The 12,212-nt window shown below is 41.1% G+C and overlaps 1 protein-coding gene across 10 annotated transcripts in view; it reads right to left on the bottom strand.

The window, feature by feature from the left end:
* Positions 1-12,212, bottom strand: part of LOC131471006 (partitioning defective 3 homolog) — a 224,019-nt gene that overhangs the window by 118,147 nt on the left and 93,660 nt on the right. For all 10 annotated transcript variants that reach the window (XM_058647253.1, XM_058647259.1, XM_058647180.1 and 7 more), the window contains exon 5: positions 11,835-11,978. In XM_058647253.1, coding sequence (XP_058503236.1) covers positions 11,835-11,978 — 144 coding nt within the window. The remainder of the gene's footprint in view (positions 1-11,834; positions 11,979-12,212) is intronic.

Here is a 12,212-nt window from a genome sequence, read left to right as displayed (position 1 = left end):
TGTTGGTGAAGAATTGACGGTAAGAGAGTCTTCACCAAACTCCTCGAGCCGTTTGACTGACAGACGAAGCAATAAGCTGCCCCGCCTCAGTCCAGACACTCAGACACACTCACTGCTCAACCGCACCGTCAAGACGTTGCCCATTCCCGTTGCTGGCAGTGGGCAGGGCGAGCAAAGCGATAGCCGGATTAATAATTCAGGGTTTGCGCCGGAGAGAGGGCGGAGGTTAATAGCAAGCAGACAGACACTCAGGCAGGTACGGTGATGACGGGTCGCCAATGTTGTTTTCCAGCCGCGTCATTGTTTGTTTCCTGGATGTGGAGAAAGAGGCAGACGGACAGTTTTCACTCCTGGGGGCTCATTAAAGATTAACAGGAGAATCCACTGGGTCTTGTCCTTTCTATCTCTCAGAGCAAATGAAGTGGTCTGAGTCTGCTGAGTATGTATGAGAGAGGGAGAGGGAGAGGGAGAGGGAGAGGGAGAGAGGGAGAGAGGGGAGTAACACTGCACATTAATGAAGTGCTGTCCCGCTCCTGCATCCTGCCACTTTGACCACACTGTCACTTACGAGCGGCTGTGAATGCTCGTCCACAGACACTTTCATTTGCACAAACAACACTGAGCTGCTCTAAGATGTTCAGGGAGGAAATCTTGAGACATTGTGATGTGGAAAGAGCCTGAAATGAGTCTTCGCACAGCGACATTACAGAGTCACGGCTCAACTGTCACATCTGAGTGTTATTGTTGCTCTGGAACAGCATAACATTTTTAAAAACTGCATGTCCGTTGTTTTTGGAGTGAGAAATCCTGGTTGTGTATTTAAAATCTCAATTTCATACAAACAAGTCATTGCTGTGAGCTTAGTTCTGCAACTTCCTAGTGTTTTACTGTATGCACGCACAACAGAAGCATGATTCCCATGACGTGTCTCTGTTTCAACAGCTCCTCAGACAGTTTCAGTGTTAAAGTCCTGCTGCACATTTACATGCAACCGACCATAAAATAAAACTATCCAACATTTACACGCAGCCACACATCCATCACTGTTAACTGGTATCTGTGTCTGTGTGCGTCTCGAGCAGCGCTCCATATGCTCACAACAGGATGAAGCACTGAACCAGAGGCTATAAATTAGCCTTAACCTCCGACTTCTGACCTGAAGACCATGACAAACCATCTGGCTCTGGGAAAGAGGGCGAGAGATGAAAGATGAAATTAAGAGTTTGAGTAATACTCCGTGCCATTTTCACATGTGAACGCTCTTTAAATTCCTCATGAAGATAAAAAACACACAGTTCTTAGCGTATAATAGTTAGTGTGGGTAAAGTTACTGAAGCAGAGAAGCTCAAGCTGCACGAGAGAGAGAGAAAGCAATAGGTATAAAGAAATAAAATGCACTAGACGAGAGAGAGAAGAACAGCCTGGAACGGCTTCTGGGTCAGTGGGTGTGTGACCTCTTTCAGGAAGAGGCAACAAAAAAATCGGTTCAATTTGTCTCTCACACACACACACACACACACACAAAGTGTAGTTCTATCTTTGACGGACACTCGTTGCAATCATTTTTAAAAAAAGTCTGCATTACTATTCTAGTAGTGTTTCTATCTATTATTTTACACTACACCGATTTCCTCCAACCCTGACCCTTAGGGCCGGGTCATACTTTCCGTGTTTCCATGTGTGCAGAGGGCTGCTCGGCTGTGCACGATGTATATTTCCTGATATTTCTTCCATTTTCCATTTATGAACGACCGCAACTTCAGTTTGAGTCCAAATAGACTGACTGTGCTCACTCCACAAGCACAAAACGTTCCAGTCCAGTTGGTGGCGCACTCTTGTTGTGGTCAAACGAGACAACAAAGAGGATTGAGATTATATGAAGAAGTGGTACCCGCAGGTGTAACTCAAAGAAAACAAGGACATACAAAAGAGGACAAACCCCCTTCAGATTTTTCTTCAAAATGTTGTCTGTAAAGACGGCTCAAAACGCCGTAGTGCATATGTCACGACTGTAGTTGTGCTGCAAGTTACGCCAAAAAAACAGGGAAGACGACGTTGTAGACATTAGATATAACTAGGGCAGTTATATCGTTGTCTGCCTCAGCTTGACGGTGCCTTGTCTGCCGTGCAGCGTCACTTGCCAGTCGAGCACCGCGCTCGCTATCTGCCTCAGCTCGTCTCACTCACAGTGCCGTGTGAGTGAGAGGGGGAGTCGACCGGCAGAAGCCAATGTGTGCGTCTTTTACTGATATCGTTTGCACATCGAACTTGGCACTGCACTTACTCGTGCCCGTAGCAAGACACCCGGTCAAGTTGGAAATCAACCGGACCCTCGGTTTCCAGAGATATGCGAATAACACACACAGCTCTGACACCAAGAAGTTCTCACCCCATACAGTCCAATGGTCTGGTCCTCACTGTCAGGCAGTGTAATGACCAAACACGGGCTGCACAGCATCGCCTTTGTCTCATTCATGAGGTCAGTCACTGAGGTCAGAGGAAAATACCAGCTGTGAAAGTAAACCTGAGCCGACACAACATAAAAGCGAACACACACCTCCTAACACTGGGCAGCTATTACTGTATAAATAAGGTGATAATGCAGGTGACGCGGTGCAGAGCACAGTCCAATCCTGTGCCGACAGACGCGCTGGTTGATGGATGTCTCGGCTCAGAAGCGTGCGAGACTACAATGCATCTTTAAAACGGGAGCTTTCAATTACAGATCCTCGCACTAATTCAATTAGTCTCCTTTGAAGACACTTTGATAATGGGATCCAGACACGAGGCGAAGGGTATCGTCAATAACTGGAGGATTCATTGAGCCGAGGGGACGTTATCAGAGTTTATATCATCCTGGCTGCTGATGGAGCTTCTTCCACATGGAGAGGAGGATGATGTATGTCTGTGCGTCCTTCACTTTATTTGCTTTTCTTATTGATTTGTTGCGCTCTGTAGTTTAGAGATGATAGATACTGAATTTGTTGGTATCCGAGTGTGTTTTTCATACTTCACGTCTGGACCTTTTGGATTTTTATACACACTACACTGTATTTGTATTCACATTTGTGTCCTTTATTGTCAAGCTAAGTATAATCTTGCATGTGTAACATTCAAATGAAATGCCTTCCTTCCTTTTACACACATAACTCGAGATGTTTTCTTCAACATTGACATCTTTAATCCACCTTGTGTGTCTAAATTTAGATTGCGATGGCGGTTTTGTGGTATAAACCCCCTGCCTTTTGTTCAGTTCAGTCAAATAAAGTTCCGAGCCATGAGAAGCTGGCGGTCCCCGTTACAATAACAGCAGGAACAAAATGAGACGTCTACCACTTCCTAAATTACCACAGTGTTGTTGTAGCAATCCACTTAATCCAACTGCAATTCCTGTGATCCAATTAAATCAAAGCGGAGAGTGTGGATGTAGAGGGGGGGGGGTCGCCACGGCAACAAAAGCGTCGCAATTTTCTCTGAAATAGCAGGCGACGGCGGCCTCATCAGCAATCTAGGCAATTTCAAAAGTCACATTTTAGGAGTTGATTCCCCACGAGAGCTTAGTTTGTTTCACTCGAGGTAGAACTGCAGAAGGTGTGACTTCCACTTGTGAGGGCGCGTTTGATTCAGCACATGAAGAAACACAGATCAGGATCATTTACTTTGAATGGATTCCAGAAATACACCAATACATTCAAATGAGTAAGACGAGATTCAAAACCTTGTTTTTGTTTTTTTTTTTTCCCTCATGAGAGAGAAGGGGAGAGGTGAAGAGAGTGGTGGAGCGAATAAATTAAAGATTCAAGAGACACGAGACAGTGGAGCTTTAAGGAGTAAATCCTTTTGGTGTTATTAAAGTTACCTCAGGTCAGAATATTTATCAGAAAGAATCACTTTCTCACTCACAAACTGATGACAAAGTATCATCTGAGGAAACAGCATACAGTATATCCAGAACTATTCATTTATCCTACACTGTGAGAACAAGAATGAAGAACCAACGTCCAACCGACGATCCAAAAAGTGACTTTAATGTACTTAAACAAGGAAGTTACTACATTACATGAACTGCACAATTTCAAACCATGCAGTTTGAAGGAGGATGTCTGACATTTGAGAAAAAAAGGATGGATTGTTCGTACAGTAATCATCCAGAGTCGAGCTGAGCCAGTGTAACGTGGGCCTTAATCCAACACACGCACAAACAACAAGTGGAGATTATGTGATCGAGCAGGAGTAAGAAAGTTTAGCATTATTATGAACGTTTGCAAAAACACTTTTAAGTGTTTTTATTAAATAAAAACTGATTTCAGGATTTTTTTCTAAGTTTTCTTTGCTTCTCGGTGAATTTCAATCGTGGACAAAAAGGACGTCAGTTTGAAGGTTTCTGGCATTTAACGGACAAAACATCTAAGGAATTGTTTAAGGAAATAATGGGCAGATGGTAACATGTTAAGTAAAGTTTCAGCTTCCAACACACATGAACGCTCTGTGGTGAAAAGTAGATTTCAGAATAATAAATGAGGAGAGTGAGTGGAACGAAGCTCCGTGAGCGAATCACACCGTCGTCGACAAAATGTGCAAATGCCGACAACTAAGTTAGTTTCCAAACAAATACACTGGGGAAAAAGCGAGGTAGGTAAAAACGGAACAAAAAAAAAAGTCATAATTTTTCTGTACTTTTGAGGTTTTAGAGTCATAAAATATTTATGATGTTTTTACATTTCTGGTGCAGTAAGCAGAAATGTTTTCCCCCCACAGTCACCCACTGACAGAGAGCAGCTGAGGTGGGTCGGTGAGCACGTCAGGAACAATTAGGCAAAGAGCAGTAACGACAAATCACCACTGCACACTTTAAAACTTAAAAACGAGGAGCTAAGACACTTACTTCATTTTCTTTAAAACAAAGAGACGACATTTGTCCATACATTTCTGTGCATGAGATGAATGGTAACTACAGTAGATTTGAACCTCAGGGTGCACTCACTGTTTGCTCTAAATTTAGAGGAGAGCGAGGTGGACTGACGGTCACACAGCTTGTTATGTGATGCTCCGTTTATCAGGGGGACTCCCGACGGAGCCGCTGCTATGAAGCAAAATAACCAACCTAACCTATAATATCCCATGCTGCAGATAATGGTGACAGGAAACACACAAAAGGTAGAGTTGTCAGATTAAAAGCTATTATTCTGACTCTATTCTGAGAAAAGAGCTGGAAGAAAACACAGTGTGTGTGTGTGTGTTTGTTTTTATTCACCACTTCCTGCTGCAGAGCACATGTCATGCACCTGCCTAATAGCACTAAGATGCACAGAAACATGCGTGTCAAACTGTCTGAAACACTGTGTTAAATAAAATACTAATGTGAACAAGACTTCTGAGGCTCTTTTGTAAATCAGGTTTTCAATGGGCAGGTTTCAAACACGAGCTCTATCCCTCTTCTGTCGCATCTTCCCGATTCTCCTCCGATAACAGCTGACACTCACTGCAGTCGCCTCTTCTCATTTCGTCTTTGATCGCCTTTGATCGAAATTCCTCCAAGAACAACAAACAAAACAATCTCTTCTCTTTTCATCTGCCTGTGTCTCCATCTCCCCACGTTCATCCTCTCAGTGCTAATGACCTGAGATATCCGTCTTTGATTTGAGCGAGTCTCTGTGTGTGTGTGTGAATGTGTTTAACCCTTTTCTGCATCTAAACAGGTGGATTTCATTTAACCCACATGACCATCATGATATTCAGGCCGCCTGGATTTATATTGATTTTATGGCTGTAGAATTGTCAGAGTGCTACTGCCGCTTTTTTCCAAGATAACTTTCCCTTTCGATATCTGGCAGCTATTCAACCGTTTAGGATTAAGCTGGCTTCACAAACATGTGACGCGCTGGTTGGTCGCTCGTGCCGCAGAGTTTCTACCGTAATGATAAGTATATGGGTGCAAACCTCTATCTCTCTGCTCTCTAGTATCCATTCATCCATGTTTTCTACCGCTTTATTCTCCACATAGGGTGAAAGGCGGGGTCACAGGATGGTAACAACCATCTGTGTCGGACTCGATCAGGTTTTTTTTAAAGGTATAATTAGTTTTTGGTAGCAGGTGATGAAAAGCAAACTCTGTGTGTGTGTGTTTGAAAGTGATGGCAGGTTTTACCCCAAGGTGAAGATGCCCTCGGGGGACAGTGCAAACCCTCCAGAGTTTGAGGGTGAGGGGTGTCTCGTCTTTCATCTTCCCTCCATATCTCTCTCCTCTCGCTCTGTCGCTCCCAGCTGGAAAAGGGATCTGAGCTCCCACTACTCTGTCATATTAAAACCGAAAAGATCAAAAGCTATGAAGAGCACGGGGGCAAAAGGAAGGAGAGAGAGGGACGGACAGACAGAAATATGACAGGAATCAATAAAAGAGAAATGATGGCGATGAAAAGAAAAAGTGAGGTTTCAATGTTACAATTTGTGGTTTCTGGACAGAATGACACATTTATGTTTTTGAAGTAAAATAAATGAATATGTAACATTAAAGGACGGTTTCACCTATATTTTTTCCCCACTTGGTCAAATGAAGAATAAAGATAAAATCACAACGAAGCTGCCGTTTGTTTAATTCACATTCTATTACAGAGTCTGATTAAATTTGACCAGTTATCTCTGGAAATTTGTAAAAATAAAGTGGCCAATTGTCATGTGACTGAGTGTGTGCATTACAAGTACCCATAAACTCCAGTTTTATATCTTACATATAGGCTCTTTAAATAAACCTACGAGTTGTGTGGAAACTGCAACTGAAAACCTATTAAAAGCATTAAAAACAGGTGAGAGATGAAAGGAGAGGAAAGAGCAGACAGCAAGTGTATTATATACTCACACACATGAATATACCAAAGAAGCATGAGTAATTAAAAAGGTGAGAGATGATGGTACAGATAAAGGAGTGAGTCAGACTCAAGTTCACTGCAGATTGACACTGCTCACACAACTGCACACACACACAAAACACACACACACACACACACAGCTCCACAGCAGCACCTACTGGTCATTTATTCACAGTCTACTTTTGTTCCTCTGCTTTAAAACAAAAAAAGGTGATGTTTCACTTCTGTCTGTCTTATTAAAACACACACGCGCGCGCACACACACACACACTTGAAATAAGTTGAACATGCAGGTTTCAGTGCATATTATGCATGCACATGTGAACACACACACACACACACACACACACAGTCTGAGGTGATTTATGAGTGTGCAGGTTTGCATGATTTATCCTGCTAAAGCTTCACTGTGCACCTGAGGGACTCCACTCACCACTACTCACACTGCACAGAGGCTTGTTAGTCAGACACTGTGTGTGTGTGTGTTTGCACTCTTTACTTGGGTATCAGATTTGTTTTGGTGCATTCACTTACAGCGTATTGTGTTCTTGTTGAGTGTGTGTGTGTGTGTGTGTGTGTGCGTGTGTGTGTGTGAGTGTGTGTATGTGTGTGTGAGAGAGAGCTTTCGGTCAAAGAAGACTGATGTGATGTGATGTGTGTGTATGACAATTGCATACGTGTGTGTGTGAGAGAGAGAGAGTTAATAAACTCCTGTGGTGTGTTTCAGTGCACGAACCTGTGTATGTGTGAGAAAAAGCTTGTTCATTTGTCTCTGTGTGACATCTATGTTTTATCAAGGCAGGTACACACACACACACATACATGCATGTGCCAGCATTAGCATTCCTGCACAGGTATGGATTGTGTGTGTGTGTGTCTCTGTGCCCATCCGCCTTCATACGTCTGTGTAACAACATCCCCAGTGACTTGTGTGAAGCCTCCATCCCACCATGAAATATAACTCAGTCCCTCAGCAGTCTAATGGCTGAGGACACACAGCCTCTTTCACACACACACACAGAGAAAACACACACTCCCTTCATCACACACTGTAATACAATGTACGACATAGTGGTCATCTAACATATATAACATATATAACATTATAAAAACAGCTGAGTTGAGTCTGACCTCCAGTCAGCCGAGTCACCTTAAACTGAAAATATGGAAACACTTTTTTTTTTTCTTACAAATAATGCAAATGTGTGCCGATTTGATTTATGACAAAAAAAATAAAGTTTTCACTTCAATATTCCCTGTAATAGATTTAAAATGTGATGGAGCATTACCACGCGGCACCACCAACACATAAATCACTCCATATTCTAAGGTAAGGAGGCGGAGACGTGAAGATAGAAGTTGTTTCTAACATAATTATTGGTTGCATGTTAGACACGCCCCTTCATTGTCCTACACCCTTTTTTTACTCTTTGGCTTTTGACCCCAGTGTGAGAGGTTGATTTGACCTGTTTTTATTGTTTTACTGTCTGTTTTGTTGTTTGTTTTTCTAGGTATATATATTTATATCTAGGTATATATATATATATATATATATATATATATATATATATATACACACACATATATATATATACATACATACACACACATATACATATACACATATATATACATATACACACATATATGTATATGTATATATATATATATATATATATATATATATATATATATATATAATAAACACAATAAATAAATGCACATAAACAAACACACTAAACACACAAAAAAAAAATCACACAGAAATACCACTCATAAGACAAGCACACACACAAAATCTTACACACCTATTGAGTATTTTCTACACAGCTCAAACACATCCAACCAAGTCCTCATTAATACTCAGTGGACTGACAGCCTGCTGTTGCCATGGCGACCCTGTACCTGTTGCCAAAGGGTGCTGGGAGTTTAGGGGCTTGATCTCAGTGCAATTTCGCCGCATGTCAGGGAGCCGTGGGTGCCGCTGCGGGCACACACAATTACCCACTTATGGGAACGGAGAATAGTTTCATTCATTTCAACGTGAGTGGACGTGAATCCCGTCATGAGACAAGTGAGGACACAGTCCCCAGAAGCAGGTCTACACCATGGAGTTAATTCCACTCTTCATTTCATTCTCCCCCGTCTTCAGTCCAGGACGACGAGACGAAACTAACTTGAGGAAATTGCTTTGTTTAATTCATCATTGCAAGCTGTTCTTTTTCTAATTAAATCACTGCATATTCTATTCTTGTTGCGCTATTCTTCATTGCCATACCATTCTATTTTACATTCTTAACCGAGGTTTAATTCACTGCAGGAAAATGGCCGCGCAGGATTAATTGTATCACGGCGGCAGAGTTCTGTTTGGTGCTGTAATTAACTCTTAGAGGGAGTTCAGAAAATACACAGAAGCTCTGCGTTATTATGATGTTATTAAAGATGTATGAACTGCTCCAAAATCAGCTCGATTAACATAACCCAACGATAGTTTGTCTTTCAATGATTTGTAGCCATATTTAGAGCAACTTTAGCTTTTTAGGGATATGATTAATCCCAATTCTGATGTTCACACGGGTCAATAAACCACTTTAAAACTGGGTTTTTTAACCAGTGTGAATGTGTTTAATCTGCATTCACTGCTGTGTCACATGACCTCAGGTCAGGGCACTTTCTATATGTGTGTTTATTAATCAAAGCACAAACATATCAGGAGGACATTGTGACTGAAGTTTAATTAAATCCATGATAACATGATAACATTCCTAAACACCTTTTCATGCACAACATGTATTCACTTTAATCATATTACAAAAGTAATGTTGTGTTCATAATTGTTTAACATATGGTTTAATGTGCACGTAAGCATATTATGATGACACGCGATGGAAACTGCTTCATAAGCAAAAGTATGAGTATGTTTTATACTGTTTTTACTGCTCAGTTGCTGCGTTTGTGTTTTTATTTTTGTAAAGTGCCTTCGAGTATCTAATGAAGCTAAATCACACTATTCTTATTATTCTTATTTATTGCAACAACGTGTCAGGTGCATTGCGTTATTTTAAAAAAAAATATTTTAAATCAAGCAAAATGTGCTCACAATTTGAACTGCTAGAGTGTTATCTGGACTGTTTCATCGTATAATAATAATAATAATAATAACAGAATATAAAAATATAAAGAATACTGACATTAGGCCAACATTAAACCATGGAAATGGATTTCAAATATTAGGCTAAAAAACAGCCGATGTTTTCCGTGTTTCAAAAACAAATAGTAACGTCAACCTCTCAATATCTGAGTCCAGTCTCAAGTCCTCAAATTGGAGACTTAAGTTCGACTCAAGTAAGTCAAACTTAAGTCATCATGGTCTATATTTATGCTAAAAGAGATTGTGTGTTTTCAGAGGATTCGGGGAGCTCTCTCTATGACTGCCACAGCACAATCATTTAGCAACTGATTTAGAATGAATTATTAACTGCTGTGCTACTAAACTTTACTATTCAATAATCTGGAATTTGACTTAATAATGAACTATTTCGATAGTGAGCTCATACTAGACTTTTAAACATGTATCTCTTTAAATTCAGAAGGATGACAGACAGATGTTGATTCTGCATTCCACATCGGGAGGAACTCAGCAGCACCTTTCTCAGCCTGCATGTGTTCATCTTTATCTATATAAGATTTCATTCAACTTAATTCCTTCTTACAGAACAGAGAAATACAGATGTCTTTCATATCACAGCACCACAGTTTGTCATGTTTATTCAAGCCTTAAACCCCCCAAAAAAACTTTGAACAAGTGCAGTAACCAAACACCAAATAGAATAAAAATGTGGGGGAGGATATGTTATATTTAATGATCTTATTCTAACAAAAACCGTGGCTTGCAGAGCACTGCGTCTCAAGTTAAACAGGACCATATGTACTTTATTTTGATAAGGTAATTCTATATATCGACATTATATTATTCCGTCTTCCATAACACACTGTATGTGTGACTGGGGATTTATTGTGGACATTCCTCACTTTTTAACCTCTGTGCTGAGGAAGAGGGGAGTGATAGCACCGGGTCAGGGCTCTGAACTGAACTGGATCTAGGTCACTCAGACGGGGGCTTAAGGCTAATGGGTGGTGTGACAATGAGACTGGCCGTAAATCCCCGGGTACCTGAAGGTATCGTGTGCTCGCTCCATGTCAGGACATAAAGTACAAGAGATAGATGAAGTGTGCGTCATCAAAGTGACAGAGGACATTTAAAAAGTGTTAAAGCAGCTTCTTAACACTGTACGTTCTGTTTGTCTTAAAGGTCTAGTCTGTGACATGTAGGAGGTTTACATAAGTGTATAACTTTGTTAAAATGCAAAAAAAGAAATAAAAAGTTTGGTTTTCGTAGCCTCAATTCTTATTTGTACTTAAGGCAAAAGTCAAGGAACAACCGAACAACAGACTACTACACAAACATAGCCCTTTCACACCAGCACGGCTCCGTGCCGGCTCCAGTTCCCGTTCCCGAACCTACATTTTCAAACCAAACAAAGAAAATAGATACAGAATCTGAAAAGCTGGTTCTCAGCTGGAACAAAAAAAATGGTTGGTTCTTCCTCGTGAACCGGGACATCATCAGTGGGGAGTGTATGTATAGAGAAAAAGTGCCAGAAAGCACCAAGGTTCTGAGACTCCAGAACGGAGCCAGAACCAGAACTGTGTCTGTCTGAAAGCACTAACAAAGAATAATGACTCTTTGCACAGAAACCTGATAAATAAACCAACAAAGAAGTAGGAGAAAATGGCAGAGTAAGTTTTAAACCAGGTTTAAAACTTTGTACGTTTTAAACCTGTTTAAAACATTGTACGTTTTAAACCTGTTTAAAACATTGTACGTTTTAAACCTGTTTAAAACATTGTACGCTTTAAACCTGTTTAAAACGTTGTATGCATAAACAGGTAAATAAATGGTCGTACCTGTTCTTGTCTTTCCAGCCAGCGGTCCACCATGGGATGATTGGCACTGAGCGACGATCTGGCCGTCTCTCTCTGAAATTCTCTCTGATTGGCCCACGTCCCTGCATCCCGCGGGAGACTGCGATATGTGTCCATACCTTTGCCCTGAGCAGACACGCAAAACAAAAGTGCTCAGACGTGTCTAAGCTTCTCCAGGGACGGATGGCAAACCTATGAAGTAAGCTATCTTCTCACAAGAAAGGAGAATGTATGGAAACTATGGAAAAGTATGAAAACTCTCTGGGTGCTTTTCTTATATGGGGAAAACATCAAGGATGAATCCTCGTTTGCCAACCACAAATTAAACGTCCACGACAGCTACTCTTCAAGTTATTCGTT

The sequence above is a fragment of the Solea solea genome, chromosome 1, assembly GCF_958295425.1.
Source record: "Solea solea chromosome 1, fSolSol10.1, whole genome shotgun sequence".
Taxonomy (NCBI): domain Eukaryota; kingdom Metazoa; phylum Chordata; class Actinopteri; order Pleuronectiformes; family Soleidae; genus Solea; species Solea solea.
This window is presented reverse-complemented; position numbering and strand designations above follow the sequence as displayed.